This window comes from Alexandromys fortis, unplaced genomic scaffold (assembly GCF_014885135.2).
Source record: "Alexandromys fortis isolate MF-2015 unplaced genomic scaffold, M_Fortis_MF-2015_v1.1 scaffold_0, whole genome shotgun sequence".
Classification (NCBI taxonomy): domain Eukaryota; kingdom Metazoa; phylum Chordata; class Mammalia; order Rodentia; family Cricetidae; genus Alexandromys; species Alexandromys fortis.
In genome coordinates, this window is record NW_026067949.1 from 45,105,089 (window position 1) to 45,125,035 (window position 19,947).

Consider the following 19,947-nt stretch of genomic DNA (forward strand, 5'->3'; position numbering starts at 1 on the left):
ATATATAATGTGTATCCATCATTTTGTGTTACTTGATTAATCAACGTGTTTGGGGCTGAATATCGAAACTGGCTATCAGAGGACTTGTCACTGGATAAAGCTTCTTCTCCCTCTCTCAGAGCCACAGAGTACCCTAAAGCTCCTCATGCAGAAGTGGATCTTGTGAGATTAATCCATTTATACTGGCATGTCGAATGGTGTTGTCATTATGCATGTCTTGTTAAGGCAACCATATTGTTGAGATTTCTTGGTTCTGCTTCCCTGCCCTGTCTTTGCAGCAGGCAATCTGGTTTTCTGGCTCTTATAATCTTCCTGACCCCTCTTCATAGGGGTTTCATTGCAGATCTGCCCAATGGGGTTGAGCACTTCACAGTCACTTACTTTTTGCATTCTGATCAGCTGTGGTTTTCATGTGGCCTCCGTGTGCTGCAAAAATAAGCTTCTTCGTTGAAGGATGAAAGCTATACCTTTCAGGCTGGACTGGTACTCAGGTTGCTCAACTCTAGCTAGGCCTTCTTCAAATGTTCAGGTTAATATTTTTAACATAAATCCCAGTAATCAGGTGCTCACCTTTGTGTAAGACCCAGCTTCCATCCCTAGCACAGTTTGAAAAAGAATGAATAAACTTTAATCAGCATGCTCAAATCATCCAATGGTTCCCAAAGTCTTTAATAGTATAGGTTAAGTAAGAGATTTTGGAGCTATACAGCATCTACCAGTAAAATTAAGTGTGTGGTTAATTAATGAATGCTTCTAAAATAAAGCCACATTATAACTTTCAAATTAAATATTAGTAAGAAAAACTCAACATAAGTAATTTAAAAATACTTGCTGCTCTAAAATTAAAATCTGTGTCAATGACCAAAGACAAAACTAACATCCCTTATGTAGGAACAGATCCCACTTAAAATCACGCTTTAATCTGCCCCATTAACTTCATGTTCCTATTATTCAAGTTAACCAGAAGTTAAATTGACTTTCCAAAAACTTAACATCTGCAAATATATATTTGTTGATGTAATTTCCACTGCTTACAAAGACACTTATGTATTTAATACACATTTCCTAAGTTCTTACTATATACAAAGCATTACATATTTCTTATTATGTTTCAAACACTTGAGTCACAAAGATGAAGTATACATCATCTTTATGTTTCAAAATGACATAGTCTAGAAGCAAAGCCAAGACATAAACCAAGTAATTTTAAGACCCTGTGGCAAATTTTATCAAAGAGGAACAGGCAGGATGCTAAAGGCACACAAGGAAAGTCATAAAGCAAAGCCTGGAAGTGTCAGATAAGGTTTCCCAGATTAAGCAGCACCTGAGGTGAATTATTGAAGCAGTCAGTGGGGTCATAAAGTATCAGGTACTGCAGGCACATTTCAAGCACAGAGCAGACTGTAAGTCACTCACTATGCTAAGCTAGGGAATATGTGAAAAGAAAGAGGAATAAATAATAAAACAGGAGAGGTACTCAAAGAAAAGATCTTGTTGGGCCTTCCTTATAATGGTATGAAATGTGCACTGTATTCTAGGAGACTAGGAAAACATCCTGGAAAACACAGGCTAGGAATTTCAACAACCTAATTGTCAATCCTCCACTTAATATATAGACCATCATGAAATCCGTTAAATTTCAGCATTCTCATTAAAATATACAGTAGGGATTAATAATATCAATCTCACCAATACTATAAAGAAAATGGTATTTCATTTAAATCTAACATAGAGACAGTAAATGCTCACACCCTTGACTTGATAGTAGTTACTAATTTTTATTTATTTTTTTGCTTTTTGTTTTTTTTGAGACAGGGTTTCTCTGGGTATCCCTGGCTGTCCTGGAACTACCTCTATAGGTCCAACTGCCCTCAAACTCGGAGATTCACTGGGCTCTGCTTCTTGAGTGCTGAGGATAAAGGCATGCACCACCACCACCACCCAGGTAAATTTGTATATCTTTAAGTAATAACAAAAAAAATTTAGCTGAATATGATGGCTCACATCTGCAATTCTAATACTAGATAGATTGAGACAAGAGTTATAGAATAGCCTGGGCTGTAAAGTGAAATCCCGCCTCAGGTGAAAGAACTAAAATTACAAAAATAATAATAACAGAATATGTAATAAAGATCTTATGTGACCCTCAAAATCAAAATATTTACATCTTTACTAAAAGTCTACTGACTCAATCTAGCACACAATGTATAACCAAAAAATATTAAAATATTAACTATTATTATAACTGAAACATTTTAAGTATGAAATAGAAGATGCAATAAAATTTACAAAAATCTGATGATAACAAATATAAAGGAACAAAAGGAATGTAAGAAAATGATAAGGATGTTGCTGTAACCTATTTCCTTGCTTTCCTTTCATTTCATCATAAAGGGGAAAAAAAGGACTTCTGATGTGGGAGTGTCATACATCAATCTGTTGATTTCATTGGTTAAGCAATAAAGAAACTCCTTCGCCCTGATAGGTTAAAAGATAGGTGGGAGGAGTAAACAGAATAGGATGCTGGAAGGAAGAGGAAGTGAGCTCAGACTTGACAGCTCTGCTCTCTGGAACAGAGACGCCAGGCTCCGCTCTCCCAGGCAGCTCCGACCCAGGATGGACATAGGCTAGAATCTTCCTGGTAAGCACACCTTGGGGAGCTACAAACACTTATTAGAAATGGGCTAGTCCAGGTGTGAGAATTAGCCTAGAAGAGGCTAGATAGAAATGGGCCAAGCAGTGTTTAAATGAATCCAGTTTGTGTGTTGTTATTTCGGGCATAAGCTAGCAAGGCGGCCCGGGTGCTGGGCCACCCCGCCGCTCCTATTACAACAGACTTCTACCTCTGCTTGTAAGTTACCTGTAAGTTAAAACACATTATGTACTGTCCATAACAGCACTAAATGTTACCATCAGTTACCATATTCACCTGTTTACTATAACCAAACTTAAATGCCCTATGCATGGAATAATAGGGACTCTGGAGTCAAACATGACCCAATGTAAACAGGAATGTTAAGTAACTTGTATGTTTACTAATAAGAAGCTGCAATAGCTAGCATATATTGAAGTTATCAGATCTGTTAGATATCATTCTAAACACTTTATAAGAATTAGATCATTTAATCAGTATTTAACCCTGAGATAAGTGCTATTACTATCTTCTTATTACAGATGAAGAAACTGAAACAGAAATTAAATGAATTTCTGGTAGCTACAACATGGAAGGTTCATGGCTCAAATTCTTAAGAATCATACTGTCTATATCACAGTATTTTCAGAAAGATTAGTTTAGATTACATGTGCAGAGTCTGTGGGAGTGAATTTTCTTAGTTCTTGGTATTTAGTAATCTAAAAAGTATTAGTTCCATCCCACAGTAAAGACTTGATCCAAAAGGGAGGGAGGGAAAAAAAAGCAATCTATTTTAACTCAGCAAGTGATAGGACACAAAGATAGCATGCTTAGCACCCTAGGTTCAACTTCAGCATTACATATGCTTATTACACACAAAACATTGTGCTTTAAATGTCTTCATTTCCTAGACCCCTAAGTTCAATAGCTTATAGCCATTTTAAAAATTAATAAATACATACTAAATGGCTAGGTATGGGTTTGTGGTTCCTTTTAAAATTATTTCCTTTATAAACAGAGTCTTGCTATATAGCAGAACCTTGTCTTGAACTTACTACTCTCCTGCCATAGTCCTCCAACTGCTGAGATTTCAGGTGTGTCTCCATGCCCAGTATGGTCGTATGAATGTATTTGAATGTTTCCCAGTTGGTGGACTGGGAAGGACTAGGACGTGTGGCCTTGTTGGAAGAGGTGTGTTGCTGGAAGGTGGGCTTTGAGGTCTCACACCATTCTCAGTTAGTGTTCTCTCTCCAACTTGCTGCTTGGCTACTGCCAGGGTGCCATACCTGCTTGCCTGATATCATGCTCTCTGCCATGAGGGTCAAAGGCTCATCCTTGATAAATATAAGCAAGTTCCCAATTAAATGTGACACCAGCTAAGTAATATTTGTCCTGATTCAGAGTTTTCAAACCTGGGACAATTTTACACTGTTACATTACTCTTTATGATGTGAATCTAGAATGTTCTCTGCAGACTGGATTAAAGGTTTGTTAGCAACTAATAAGCTCCAGTTTTCAAGATGCAAAACATTAGAAATATTTACCATAAAGAAATTAACTGAACCACTCAAAACTCCTCCTCAGAGGGGAGTAAGACAGAGAGTGAGGGAGAAGAGCTGGCAGGAAGAGAAGGAAAGGAAGGAGTGAGGAGGGGAGGAATGGGGAAAGGCGAAATGAGAGCCATAACCAAGGTAAAGGAATACTAAGAGACACACAGTCAAGTTCTTAGGGAAGAAGTAAGCAAATGAGTCAGGGTTTCACACTGTAAGATTCCTGGGCAATGAAAGAATACACTATGACTCAATTAAAATTGAAGTCACCCAGAGATAAAATCTATTTCATGTACTAGAAGTCCAGTGTTAGTGCAGTTAGTAAAGCAAAGATGTAGTATTTTCATTGTGAAGCATAGAACATGGATTAATAATTACATTTTTGTTGTTTACTTTGATGTCTTTGTTGTTATTTCTGGATTAAGACTCACATATATTATTTTAACAACTTTAAAATTACTAAATAGCAAAAGGAAACAGAATATGGCATGGCTCACCTACATGACATTTCTTTGAAGTAAAAAAATAGTAAAAGAAATTTAGAAAGGAAAAAAAGTTCTCTGTGAAATTAAACCCCAGAAACTGAAATTCAGAATTCTGGCTCACAGTTGCAATTGATTTCAAAATATAGGAAACAAACCAAACAGTCAGAACCCAGTAAACCACAATAACTACCAATTATTTCACAGTAAAAGACATGCCTACCAAATGCAACTAAATTTGTAAGCTCTCATAAAATTGCAAACCTTTAAACAGTTGGTAAAGCCTTTCCCATCAGAGTTGTGTCCCTGTCTCCTTGTGGCTCCTCATTCCCTTTCCTCTCCTTTCCTACCCTTTTCCCCTCAAATTTTACTTTGAAGATGGAAAGGATTTCCTAAGTATTATAATCAACTTTTAGATATAATTTTACAAGTATGCATGTTGCACGTATTTTACTCAGTCTTAATAAAAAACCAGAGCAGAGTCAGACATCAGGGAGTGAAAGCTGGGAGATCAGAGAAGCAGAGCAGTCAGCCACTAGAGAGACCTTTAACCTCTACCAGAGCCTCAGAAAGAAAGGGCGATCCTGTCCCTGAGTCCTCAGACTGCACGTGAACTCCTGTCTTCTCCCACCTTATATTCCTCTCTCTGCCCAGCCCTATCACTCCACCTCCCTAGTGCTGGGATTAAAGGCATGTGATCCCAAGTGCTGGGATCATCTTTGTGTGAGCTGTTTCTCAGATTCAATCTCATGTAGCCCAGGGTGGACTTGAACTGACAGAGCTCCGTCTGCCTCTGTCTCCCGAGTGCTGGAATTAAAAGTGTGTGCCACCAATGCCTGGACTCTTTGGCTAACTAGTGGCTTAGCTCTACACTCTGATTTTCAGGCAAGCTTTATTTGTTAGATCAGAAACAAAATATCATTACATATATACTATCATCTAAACTAATACCCTGAAGCCCTCTGTAGCAAGAATAAACTTATTTCCATCCAGGGTTCTTTTTCACATTCACTGTATTTAAATAATGCTCTATAGCAAATTCTTGCCAATAAAATTTGGGGAAACGTCCCTTTCAGTTCTTAATAAATAGTCTGTGAGCAATAAGCAGAATCCAAGATCCTAGGAATGGAGGAGTCACAAAACATAAGGTGCACTAAAGTAGGTTACCACAAGACAACAACCGTGCTAACCAGTACATTCAAACTTCTGCATGTTAAAGCACTAAAATTTTATGGTAAAGTTATTGCCATAATTGGCATTAGCAGTAAAGACAGAAATTTCTAAATATTTTAATCCCTCTTAATTAAAGGTGTTTATAATGAATATTCTGGAAAGGTTGCTTAAAATTCCTTTAGACCACCTTTCAAAATCTAATAATATTCCACCTTGATTTTGTTGTAATTTCTTTAGTTTAAACAAAAAGGATGAACATTTCCAGTTAAAAATGAACTATCCACATACTTGGCTCTTTTGTTTGTTTGGAGTAGGGGGCTTCCTTTTTTGTTCTGGGGGAGGGGTGGTTTGGTTTGTCAGCCTGAACTGACCTGAACTACAGGGTTCTGCCTCTGCCTCACAAGGGGTGGGATTATAGGCATGTACCTATAATCAAAGCAGACTGAAGAGGATGTGAGGATAGAGGAATCCCTACTCACTGCCGGTGGGAGTGTAAACTAGTACAGCCAGTATAGAAATTACCTCAAAAGAATTAACAACAGGGCAGCCATATGATCCAGCTATTATCACTCCTATATATGTCTACTCAAAAGACTCTGTATCCTGACAGTAATAGACATTCACATTCATATTTATTGATGCTATATTCATGATAGCAAGGAAATGCAATCAGCCTAGATACCCATAATGAAAATGTGGTATACAGACACAATAAAATTCTAGTCAGCTGTAAAGAATAATTTTCAAGAAAATGGGTGGCCTGGAAAACATATTAAGCCAACTGATACAAATCCACAAAGACAAAACCAACATTCTCTCTTAATATGCAGAGTCTAGCTTGTGCATACATATGTATATAAGAGGGAATAAAGTTGGATATTTATATTCCCACTTATACTAGAATGGACTCCAAGAATGAGTAAAGAGACTCTGAGGAGGGAGACAAAGCATGAAAGAACATACATGACATGAAATCAGACAGGGGTACAGGAATAAAACAAAGGGGTTAAAGAAACAAATTTCTTTGAAAATACAACAGTGATACTTAACACCTTGTATGTTAAAGTTTTATGTAAATCAAAGTATATTTTGCCTTCTAATAAAGCTAACCCTATAAACACGTATATTATATATAATATATTCACATATATCTAATTTTCACGGTTATGTATATCAAAACTTTCACTGAATACTTTGAAATTTTAGAAAACCTCACTGTATATATACAAAATTTAGAAAGTATATTAAGATTATTGTTAAAACAAAGAAAATCTAACTAGAGGCACTGATGTTTCTAAGAACCATTTTTTATTTTTAATTATAAGTGTGTGTGTCTATAAATAATTATGTGGAAGCCAGAAGAGTGTCAGATCCCATAGAGCTGGCATCAGGTATCAGCTGCCCAACATGGGTGCTGGGAGTACAACTCTGGCCCTCTTAGCACTATGTCACTCAGCTGCCTCTCTAACCTCAAAATTAGTATTTTTCAAGAGACGACATGAACTTAACTCTCAATGAAATTATTCCCACATTCTCACTGCTCTGTCTTCACCCCATCCCAAAAAGGAAAGGGGGCACCTTAAATTAGAACCAAGTAAAATGGCAACTGCCTATAACTGCATAAGGAGGCTGAGGCAGGAGGAGGATAAGTCTGAGGTAAGCTTACATCACAGGGCAAGCCCCTCAAAAAATTTTTTAAGAACCAAGTAATTTTAAAACTTGCGATTCTTTTAATCTTTCCTGGTTTTACTTTATACTCCTCACTATTACGGTTTTCCAAAAATATAAATCAAAATTAAATTTAAAAAAACTTAAAATTCAATGACTAACATTTATCACTCTATACAAAATAATGTGAAATAACAAATTATCATAAGATGGTAGAAAAGCTTTGCTGACACTCAGAAAGGGACTCCTAAAGGTTTTATTTACCAGAATCAATAACATGAACTGGAAGAACACTTTTATGACACAATTCTAGTTCTCTGATCCATTTTAATGTTTGATTGCATTCAGACAGGTACAGAACTTAGAATCCTCCCCCTGGGGATATGTTACAAAAATTCTCAAGTAATTAAACTAAGGGATTATTCAAAAAATAGTAAGCACATCAAAATACAGCTATTTACTATAAACTCACATGTAAAGCTCCAATGAAAACTTTATTTCTAGAAAAAGTACATCTCATATGCTCACAAACACTTTCTATATCTCGAAGGCCTAAAAAAAAAAAATACTTCTTTTGCCCTTCAGTGTTGGAAACCAAACCCAGGGCTTCACACATGCAAGGTAAGTTGTACACAAAGCTACATCCCCAGCTGTATTTTCTTGGTCCCTAAGTCAGTTAAGCAATCGTTCTAGGTAATTAATGAGAATTTGCACTTAAAAATGCGTTTCCACACTTATAATCAGAGTTGTTGCATGCAGTACTAAAATAAAGCATCCACTACGTGCCACGCATGTTTTCTCATCCTAGTCTTACAACCTTACTGAAAAGATTAAAAACAAACAAACAAAAAACCCTCTAGATATTCTAATGAGAAAGAGAATACGAGAACAAATACGAATTTCATGGCCATGGTTCTAATAGAAAAGTTAAAGAGCTTTTCCATTGAACTGCACACATCAGGCTGTTCTTCAAGTGCTGGTAATAGAAAACATCTTTAACTCCTCCTCTCCCCCACCCCCAGCTTCCCAGCGAACAACATACTGTTTCTTTGTGAGACCAGGTTCAGAAAGAGCAGTCTCTGGCCATCACACTGACCACAGCCTAAAAGCATCCAATCTGTCCTGGGACTCCACCCACAGGCAAGGTCTAACTGTGTGGGCTAAGTAAGCACCCCTGTAAAGACAGTGAGGTAAATGGGCAAGGCAATCAGAGGCCGTTTATAAATAGTTCTGCGAAGCACTCCGTCTATCAGCAGGTTTACCTTTAGGTCCGTTTTCTGACTTGGTCCTTCTAAAATAGCTTTCCAGGAGCACCCCGGGAAGCCGTTCGGTCTAGGTCGGGGAGACTTGAGGAAAGCATGTTTGGTTGTCCAGGGAGGGCTATGCTGACGGGCAACTGAGACCCCGAGAGGATGAGGTAGCATCTCAGGGCGCTGGGCTGGGCTGGGCTGCCCCTGTGTACACGCGGCTCAGCCAAACTCCTGAGCACAATCCCCCTAAACATCCTAAGCTACAGAAGCTGGTCCGCCGAAGGTGACAGCTCGGGGAACTTCCTCTTCCTTGGCGACCTCCTCAGATCCAAGTGTCCACGCCTTTCCCTCCAGGAGGCAGGGCAGGAGCAATTTCAAATTCCCCAGATCGATCCGACCCCACCAGCAGCACAGGCCACGAAGGCCAGCTCCCCTTCCTGCCCCCGCCTTTCCCGGGTGATTCTCTCCCTTCGCGTTAGGGGAAAAAAAAAACCAACAAATCTGGCCAACGCTAAAGTAATCTCCAAAAACAACAACAAAGACGTCTTTACTCCGGCTCGCCCCGCACGCAGCCTTCGGGGAAGGGCGGGCGGGGGGGGGGGGGCTCTGAGGAGCCCGTCTTCCGAGATGGACTGTTTGGATTCACTTTCCCTCGGGCCCCCCCCCCCCGCCAGCCGGGGAAAGGCCTGCAGTTCGAACGCCCCAATCTGCCTCCGTCTCCCCTCGGGAGCCGTGAGGGGCGGCCCAGGCGACCGCCACCCGCGTGTCCCGCCCCCGACCCTCACCTGGCCAGGCCCGGGGCAGCGCCCAGGGCCCGCGCGAGCACCGCGTCCCGGGAGCGTCTGGGGAGGCCGGCGGGCGGGCGGGCGCGAAGACGGTTAGGCCGCGCTGCAGGCCGGCGCGCTTCCTGCCGCGGCCCCAGCCTCGGGCAGCGCGGCCCGAGCCCCCGCCGCTCGCCGCGGGGGCCGCGCTCCCACCCGCGTCCGCCGCCCGCCGCGGGGCCCCGCCGAGCGCTTCTCACCTGCGAGGCTCCCGAGCTCCGGGCCTCGAAGCGGGAGGACCACACCGCTCAGGGGTCCCCCGACGCCCGCCGGCCCCCTCCCCACACGCACACGGCCGGGAACCCGCGCCCCTTGAGGCGACGCGGGCCGGCTCCCGCCGCCCGCCACCACACTCACACACACACGCACACACACGCGCGCACACACGCACACCCACTCGCCGCGGGGCCGCCTCCCGCCCGCCAAAGTCCCAACTCACACACCCACACACGTCCCTCGCCCACCTCACTTCCCCTCGCTCCACTCCCGGTCCTACTCCGGAGCGCGGAAAACACTCTACCTCATTCTCCTCCGCGGGCCCAGGACGAGCAACAGCAGCCATTTCCCCGCGGCAGGGGAAACACCACACAAACACGCGCGCGCGCACCAGGCCCCCACAGATGCTCCCCCTCCACACCTCAGACGCAAACACAAACACCCACGCCCGCCCGCCCGCTCGCTCGCCCCGAGGGCCCGCGGCGGCGGGAGGCCGGGCCCCGGAAGGCGAGCGCGCCGAGCCGGCCGCCCAGGCCCGCGCCCCTCTCCTCACCTGCATTCAGCGCGCCAGGGTCCGGGCGGCGACGGCGACGGCGGCGGCGGGGCGACTGCTGGGGCTGCGGCGGCGGGGGAGGCGGCGGCGGCGGTGGCGGCGGGGCTGAGGGCAGTAAAGACATGCAGGCAGCCCGCCGGGGGGAGAGGCACCGGCCGGAGGGGACGCGGGGCGGGCGGGCCGGGCCGGGCCGCCTGAGGAACCACCGAGGCGGCGGAGGGAGGCCGAGGGGAGCGGAGACCAGACGGATCGGGACGGGGACGGGGCGAGGGGAGACGCGGGCCCGGCCGCGCCGCGCAGGAGAGGGCCCCGCCAGGCGCCGGAGACGCGGCGAGCCGCTGCTGCGAGAGCCTCGCGGAGCCCGGCCTTGGCCTTGGCCTTCTCCTGTGCTGAGGCGGCCGCCGCTGCGGGGGTTGCTGCCGCCGAGCCGGGTTTGCTTGCCGAGGCCGGGCCGAGTCGAGTGAGAGAGAGAAAGAGAGAGAGAGAGAAAGAGAGAGAGAAAGAGAGAGAGAGAGAGAGAGAGAGAGAGAGAGAGAGAGAGAGAGAGAGAGAGAGAGAGAGAGAGAGAGGAGCGTTCGGTGCCTTCGCTCTAATTCACACACGCTCACACCCCCGAGGGCCAGGGGGAGAGGAGTCCGGGCGCTACCGCTTTGGAGATTAATAACAAGGTGCAGAGAGTGCGAGGAGGAGGAGGAGGAGGAGGAGGAGGTTGATTGACGTGGAGGGGCTGGCGGGAGTCAGTCACTCCCCAGCGCCGAGGGGTGGGGTGACGGCGGGAAGGGGCGGGGCTCCGGCGCCGCGCTGCGGGAGGTGCGCGTGCGCGCGGGGCGGCCGAGCCGCTGGCTGGCTTCCTTCCTCGCCCCCGCCGGTGGTGTTTTGGAAAAAAAAAAAAAAAATTCTCCCTGATTAGATTGAGCTGAGGAGACTTGTAGGATTATCAGGACCTCGGTGCTGACGGGCATGCGGGAAGACACGCGAGGACCTGCGTGGACTCCGCACTGATCCCCCCCCCCACGCTCGCCCCCACGCAGGCCCACTGCAGAGCCCAGGGCGTTCTAGCTGGTTAAGGAGATGGCAGGTGAGGCGAAGTGACCCAAGGAAATGTTTTCTCACGTCCTCAGTGGGTTTCTTTCCTTTTCCTTTTTAACAGGTAGCGTGTCTAAGTTACGTGGCGGGAGGTGAATTTAAAACCCTCTGACGCTCTGCGATAACCTCGTCCTATTTTTAAAGCCTCCCTTCTCGCGATAAAATTGTATTTGGCAGTTTGCGGCAGTTACGGCATGAAAACATTTAAGGGTAAACCAGAAATATTATTGGTTGCCGCGTGAATGGAGCTTGCTATTTTAAGTTCGGAGGGATGTGTTTTGCCACTTGGAGGTTTTTCCACCAACAGACCGAGAAGCCAGTTGCATCTGCTCTTCACGACAGAACGCCGCCGCCTTGGATTTGCACTTTCCGTCCCTGCCGGTGCGTGGCTCTGGGCTGGGTATTTGCCGAGGATGGTTCAGAGGTGTTTACACCGTTCAACACATTTTTATCCTCGAGAAATACGTTCTGTTTAGCCCACTAAAGCAACCGTGTGTGGTTGCAGCTTATATCAGGCCCTGTTGCTGAGTGTTTAAAGCCTTTATCGCTTGCGAGGGGAGAAAAGGGATGTGATTAAAATGCAAATCATTTATGAAAAACTGAACTGCCCTTTTCATCTTGTCACCAGGAAGTGTGAATGACTGAAAAAGCCCCTCTGGGCCAAAAAGACCTTCAAGCTACCTGTTGTTTTTCCATCCTTGTTCAGTTCTCCTTCCCTGGCTAGCAACAGCCCCCACCCCCAAACACATACACACTTTTTGTAAAAGGTGTTAAAATGGTCTTAAATTCTGCAAGACGTCTATTGAATCCCAACTATTTTAGTTGAGGCTGACAAAAATACTAACAATAATTAGTAATCTTTAGCTCTGTAAACAGCACAGTCAAACAAATGACTTCAGGAGGCCAGGGCAGTCAGTGAACCTGCCTTCGCTATACCTTATTTGCCATCAAATTTCTTGACACATACCCGCAAAGTAGAGCTACTATCAAATGTTGAAAAAGATAAGTAAATCCTTCAAAATTTAAGTCAGATAAATGTGATACTTACATGTCTCGCCCGTCTTCAAACACCTCTAGATGGATTTCTAGCCCATACACAATAAGCACACATACATGCCAGGCGTGGTATGTTCTCTCCCAGCCCTGGAGAGACAAACATGTATAGTACCTCACAGTCCTGGCAGGGGAAGCTGACACATAAACAGGAAGTTCTCAGAGAACGAGCCAAAAATGAAAGGTGACACAAATTATTGAACAATGCCTAGAAGGACAGATTGGAAGCACTGACATTTTTACCTCAGCCATCTGATACTACCCATCACCACCGGCTGCTGTAGTAGAAATAGTACAGGGAGAAGAGAGAGGGCCATTGTGGATTTTTAAAAAGCACTAATAAATCTTGCGGCCCAGACTCACGTAGGTAAATGTTCGTTGCTGGTGTCTAAATTTAAGTAGTAAATGTTTCACAGCATTGGGGGCAAGGGGGTTAATTAGAACCTTTAGAATTTAGAGTGTAAATGGTAAATAATGTTTTTGTCAAAAGCTCCATTGGAGGTGGGGGCTGGAGAGATGATTCAGTGGTTAAGAGCACACGGGATGCTCTTCCAGAGGAGCTGTTTGATACCCAGCACCTACATGGAGGCTCACAACCATCTGTGACTCCTGTTCTAGGGGATCTGATGTTCTCTTCAGACTCCCTTGGGCACCAGACACACAGACATACATTTGAGCAAAACAAGTACATGAACGTCAATAAATAATTTTTAAAGCCTCAGTTGAATTCAGTCACATTCAGATAATCTCTCCTCACAGAGGTATTTTCTGTAAGATAGCAAGTATATTGACTCTCTACAAACAAAAGTAAAAGACAAAAGTAAAAATTTGGACACACATCCCATCCTTGGCATGTTGGGAACTCTACCCAGGGATTTACAAGGGCTCTAGCATCCTTTCTTTCTGGCTTTTTTTTTTTTTTTTTTTTTTTTTTTTGGTTGGTTGGTTTTTTGAGACAGGGTTTCTCTGTGTAACAGTCCTTCCTGTCCTGGAACTCGCTTTGTAGATCAGGCTGGCCTCGAACTCACTGAGATCCACTTCCTCTGGCTCCCGAGTGCTTTAAAGGCAAACACCACCACCCCAGCATCGCTGACAAGTGCTTTATTACTGAGAACTAGTGAGCTACGATCCTTAGCTCTACATGTTAGAACAGAGACAATCTCCCTGCACTCCCCAGGCTATCCTTCAACTCTCTTCCTCCCTCCTGACTGCTAACTTTACAGCTTTCTACCACCGTACTGGTTTCCCTGACCACTTTTTAAAAATCATTCTTATAGAACAGAGGTGGTGGTGCATGCTTATGAACTCAGAACTCAGGAGGCAGAGGCAGGAGCATTGCTACAAGTTCAGGGCAAAGGGCCAGCAGCCTGGTCAACATTCTTGGCCTACCTTGACTACAGAGTGGGATCCTGTCTCAATAAAAGAAAACTTGCTGGGTGTTTTTCATGTTTGTCAGGTTTTACCTTTTTTAAAAAAAAATATATAAATTAGAATAAAATAGAAAAACCTCTGCCTTGGCTATTGGGAATGGAGCTGTAATAAACACAGGAGTACAGATCTGTCTTTGGCATACTGAGTTTGTTGATGTTATCTCATTTGTTTCTAATTTGTATTTCCTTGTTGACTATTCATAGTGATGGGTAAACTAATTTTCTAGAATTAATCAGTACACAATGTATACACTTAAATGTATTCTGTAAATAAATACAATTATGTGTCAATGAAAATTAAAAGTTTTCCTTTTAAAGAGCTTTTGGAGCTAGAGATGTGGCTCAATCATTAAAAGCCCTGTCTGTACTTGTCCCTACAATCCATATCCTGTAACTCAGGCTCCAGGAGATCCAACACCCTCTTCTGGCTTCCAAGGATGAGTGTTCATAGGCGCACGCACGTGCTCACACACACACACACACACACACACACACACAATTAAATCTTAAAAACAAGAAGGGGTAGTTTATCCAATTTAAGTTTCTTAAGAAAAATTTTTAGGCCAAATTGCCTTAATAGAAATTTTGTTTATATGATTGCAGAATTGGTTCATTCTTTCTCAGTGAAGAAAGTACTTGTTCTGTAATTTGTTCCAAATTAGCATTTGAAACATTTTATCTGAATAAATCTTCTCATCCATGTTTTCATTGGTACCCTATTGCTATCAAATTCTCTTCAGCAACTTACTCAAAAGCAAAGATTTCATGGTTTTTTTTAAACAAAATTACTACCGTTTGACTAATTTTATTTTATTGGTTTTATTACTTATGTTTATAGCAACAAGTTCATAACTTTTAAGAAAATTCACATTTAGATTTATTTAAAATATAATTTGTAAAATAGGGCTGGAGAGATGATTTGGTGGCTAAGAGTGCTTGATGCTTTTCAAGCAGACCTGAGTTCTGGTCCCAACATCTATGCTGGGCTTCTAACTCTAGCTCCGGGGGATCCAAGGCCACATTTTCTGGCCTCCAAGGGCACCTGCACACACACTGTAAACATACACAGTGATAAACACATATACATAAATGAATAAAAATAAATATTAAAACGTTAGTAAGGTAGTTAAATGTGTTTTTACTCCATTTTTATGAATACAGAGTAACTTTAACTTGCTCTGAACTGTAGTCATGGACATATCACTTTGTCACACTCACTTGGCCTGAGTTTTGATTCCCAGAACCATAAATAAATAAGTAAATGGCTTTAACTCTGAAATAAGCAGTGTGTTTGATGATAGTCCAGTCAGTAAAGTGCTTGCCTTGCAAGATAGAGGACTCAAGTTTGATCCTCCAGAACCTACCCAAAAAATGGGGGGTCTGGGTATGGTGGCACAAAGCAGGAGACAGAGGGGACTGGAAGATAGGCAGATCCCTGGGACTCACTGGCCAGTCAGTCTAGCATACTTGGTGAGTTCCAAGGCAAGGAAACACTCTGACTCCAAAATATAAACACAAAACAAGCAAAAGGGAAGGAAACACAGTGGTTAGAACTTCAGAAGCAACAGCTGAAGTTGTCTTCTGGCCTCCACCCACGAGCTTGTGCCCACTTATATATGAACATATCATACAAAATGCATGCAAATATGTATTTTTTTTACTTTCCAGACCTCCTCACAGGACTTCCAAACTGTATTTTAGTAAAATGACAGTCAATATTTCCCTGAACTGCATTTTCTGTGCTCTTGTCATCTACATCATCCTCTCTCCTCCTTTCCTAATCTATTTTTTATGTTTCTTTTTGGTGTTTTTATTTTGGGTTTGATATTTGTTCAAGTGTTCATTCCTTGCATGTACTGATGTGTACACTTCTGTGGTACATGCATTTGGAAGCCCAAGGGCGTCTTCAACCTTAGGTGTCATTTCTCAATGGCTATGTACCTAATTGGTTTGTTGGTGTTTTTGAAGGGTTTGGTTTCTAGGATATTTTTGTCCGTGGTTGGTTGGTTGGGTTGGCTTTTTTGACCTGGAGCTCACCAAGTAGGCTAAGATAATAGTCTAGCAAGCCCTAATCATACACCTGTCTGTCTTTTCCTGGTGCTCTGGGGTTACAAAAATGCAAGACCACACCTGACTTATTTTTTTTCATTTAGTGAAAATGTTTTTTTTTTTTAATATAACATACCTTGTTATGGTTTTCCTTTTTTCCACTTCTCCCACTTCCTCCCCAAAACCTGACATTTTTAATGTGGGTTTTGGGCGTTGTTGTTTGGAAATAGAAGTTAGTGTGACCCAAGTTGGCTTTGTATTTGCTATGCAGTGAGGATGACCTTGAACTTCCAATCATTCTGCTTGCAAATGCTTTGATTATAGGACTGGGCCTCCATGTTGGGTTTTGTGGGTTCCTAAGGATCAAACTAAGGACTTTGTATGTGCTAAGCAAACATTCTACCAACTGAGTTATAGCCCAAGCCCCTGGGGTTTATTGTGTTATTTGCTGGTTTGTTTTTGATCCAAGATCTCACATTATAGTGAATGATGGCCTGCTGTATAGCCAGAAGACCTTGGAAGTCGTGGCAATCGTACATCATCCTCCCAAGGGCTCAGAGGCTCAGATTACAGGAATGCACCACTATGATAAATTGTTTCTTATTTTTCTTGAAGGTATCAACTGCCATTGGTGTGTACATCCAAGGGTGGTGACTTAGTGTTTCCACCCTTCTCCTTGCTCATCAACTCTTTCCATTGCCCTTCTCCTTGTTCCTTTCTCCAGATTGGCTATGGGTATCCCTCAGTACACTGCTATTTAATGTAATAGCTACTTTTCTTGTTGCTAAGATGAAACATCTGACAAGCATCATCTTAAGGGAGGAAGGGTTTATTCTGGCTTACGGTTCAAGGAGATACAGTCCATCATGGCAGCAGGAGCAGGGGGAAGCTAATCACATTGCATCACAGTGAAGGAAGTAGGGCTGAGCTTTAAAATCTCAAGGCATTCCCCCCAGTGATCCACTTCCTCCAGTGAAATTCCATAACCTTCTCAAACAGCACCACCAACAGCCAAGTGTTTAAAACCACAAGCCTATGGGACATTTAACATCCAACTCACAAGTGTTAATAGATGAATATGTTTCACTGCTGTTATTGTGTAGCATATATGTCATCTGCCATAAGATGGTAAACAGAATTCTTCTTAATGACCTCTCCAGCACGAATTCTAATTGGTATTAATAATAAAAACTCAAAGTAGGAGATAAGGATTAATGCTGAAGATCAGAGAAGCAAAGTGTCCAATCACTAGAGAGTTCTTTTACTTCTACCAATGCTCAGACCAAAGGAGCTATCCTGTCCTCAGACTGCATCTCCAGACCCATCTGTCTCCACCAAACCTCAGACTGCCATGAGCTCCTGTCTTCTCCCTTCTTATATACCTCTCTCCACCTCCCTAGTGCTGGGATTAAAGGCATGGGACTCCCAAGTACTGGGATTCAATGTGTGTGCTACCTCTGCAGTGTCTTAGCTCTGCACTCTTATTTTCAGGCAAACTTTATTTGTTAAATCACAAACAAAATATCACTACAGTCTTCCTTATCCTTTTTTTAAATATAAACTATCTAGTTCAAGCCCTTGATCACTATTCTGCACCTTGCTCCTGTCAGTATCATCAGCACTCTCCATAGTACTTCGCTGTAGTTCAGCTATATGTTCTAGCCAGGCCATCATTACTACCAAAATACATATTTCATGCCTCAGTGCATCTGGGAGGTGGCCGACATACTATCCAATCAATAAAATCAACTATTTTAATACTGTATGCTACTAATGTCATAGGATTTTCAAAGCTGTGCTTCAGAAGCTACCTATATACACAGGGGGAACAAGTAGATAAGACCTGAGCTGGGCCTGGTGGTGCATGCCTTTAATCCCAGTACTCAGAGACACACAGGTCTCTATGAGCACAGGGCTACCTAGTTAGACCCTAATGTAAATAAGTACACAAAATTTAAAACCAAACTAGTAAATTAGAAAGCTTCTTCTATTTGTCCTCTCTTCCGCCACTTGTTTGCCCAGAAACCTTTCTCTCTGGTGCTCCTCTTCTTTGGGGAAAGTATTTCTGCCTTTTCCAAAAGCAGGTTGTTATAGTGGCAAGTGGTGCTCAAAGCATTCCTTCCTCCTTGAAGCTTTATCTAAATCCTCCTAAAACTCTAAACACGTCGTGCCCAACTCTGCTATAGAACGTACGCTTAGATTAACCAATAGAATCTCTTATGTAGAATGTAACTTGTTACAAGGAGAGGGGGCCCTTTGTTTGTCCCGGCCGCCTGGCTAGCTTACACCTGAAATAACCACATAGAAACTGTATTCATTAAAACACTGCTTGGACCATTAGCTCTAGTTTCTTTTTGGCTAATTCTTATATCTTAATTTAACCCATTTCTATTAATCTGTGTATCACCACATGACTTGTTTACCAGCAAGATTCTAACCAGCGTCTGTCTCAGGCAGTAGATCCATGGTGGCTCTCACTCTGCCCTTCTTCCCAGCATTCAGTTCTGTCTTCTCCACCCAACTAAGTTCTACCCTATCAGGCCCAAAGCAGTTTCTTTATTCATTAGCCAATGAAAGCAACACATGAACAGAAGAACCTCCTACACCAGTAACTTGAGTTGACTTCTGAAACCAAAAACTTGTTTTTTCTGTATAACCACATGTTCTTTCAATGAAGACTAAGTGATACTAAATACATTTGGAAATCGAGCAGAACTTCAAAAAGACAGCATCATGTCATCACCATCATGGGTTAAATCATAGTCTATAAACAAAACAGACATTCCATTTATGAAGATAAATTAAGAAAGATTCTCTCTGTATATTATCTATTAGGGCATAGTACCCATTTGCCTCTTGGCCAACTGTGTCTATGTAGTATATAGAGTTACAACCATGGGGTAGTATCCTTTAATTACTTGTGCATGTATATCTCTATCTTACATCCTGTATCATGAGCTCTGTCATCAGCAAATAATAAATATTATATTCCTTATCATTAATGTTTAATAAAAATTCTCAAGAAATATTTGATTAATGTTAGCCCTCCTAACGTCATACCATCAGCATATTTTTGTTTAATATTTCTCAAGACAAGATCTTACTATGTAGCTTGGACTGGCTTGGAACTGACTGTGTAGCTCACCCCAGGCTAGCCTCAAACTCATGATTCTCCTGCCTCTGTCTTCTGACTGCTTTTTACAGACGTGGTACCACAGCTAGCCTATCTCCTCTTAGTTTACTAGGAATTATCTGCTAGTGAAATAAATGGGAAATAACATTGGTTTCTCTTACATTAGAGAAATCTGCTAGTGGTCAGTCCAGGGACCGTCATGGCCAACAGGACCATGTTTTCTTTAAAGCATAACTTCCTCTCTTGTTTCATAGTCCAGCTCCTGTGTCAGGGCCCACCCCACATAGTGGTGCAACTTACTGCCAATGCTGCTGGTCAGGAGGTGAGCAGGGGATGCATATTCTCAAGGACTGCTTGCACTCTGAGGAGGAGCTTCTAACTCATCTCTAAGAATGGGAGCGTCTTCTGCTCAGAGACTGAAAAAGATGTGGAAGTTGGAATTCTCACTATCTCATTTATTTTCTTGACAATGCAACATTTATCTTCATCTGTAGACACTTTCCTGGAAGGTCTGCCTAAAATACTTGCTTCGATTTTATTAGCCATAAACTTAATGAAAGTCACCAACTAGCTGGAAAAGAAGCTGAGAAACTGTTTCTGTTAAACACATTGCTGTCATAAGTAAGCCGCAGGGCAACATAGACAGGATCCCCCACTATAACGCTGAATGGCTTGGGGATCCAGAGAAATAAAGTGGAGATAGTGCATTAATTTTGAAAAAATAATAAATACTGGCAAAACTTTATGCTGGCAAAGCAAGCATACTATTATGCTCATCTAAATTAAAGCGAAGCATTTTCAGCAAAACTTTCATGGTCTGTTTTTAGAGGCTCATAATTAATTACTCTCTT

The 19,947-nt window shown here is 42.8% G+C and overlaps 1 protein-coding gene across 3 annotated transcripts in view; it reads right to left on the reverse strand.

The window, feature by feature from the left end:
- Cnot6l (CCR4-NOT transcription complex subunit 6 like) overlaps positions 1-11,021 on the reverse strand; it is a 77,587-nt gene extending 66,566 nt beyond the window's left edge. The window contains exon 1 of one of the 3 annotated variants that reach the window (XM_050149762.1): positions 10,346-11,021. Coding sequence is in view for 1 of the 3 variants with exons in the window: in XM_050149763.1 (XP_050005720.1) it covers positions 10,097-10,101 (5 nt within the window). In the remaining 2 variants the exon portion in view is untranslated. Of the gene's footprint in view, positions 1-9,776; positions 9,902-10,096; positions 10,205-10,345 lie in introns of those variants that run through there. The other 2 variants (XM_050149763.1, XM_050149766.1) reach the window with 2 other exon arrangements.
- Between the last annotated feature and the right edge of the window lie 8,926 nt (positions 11,022-19,947).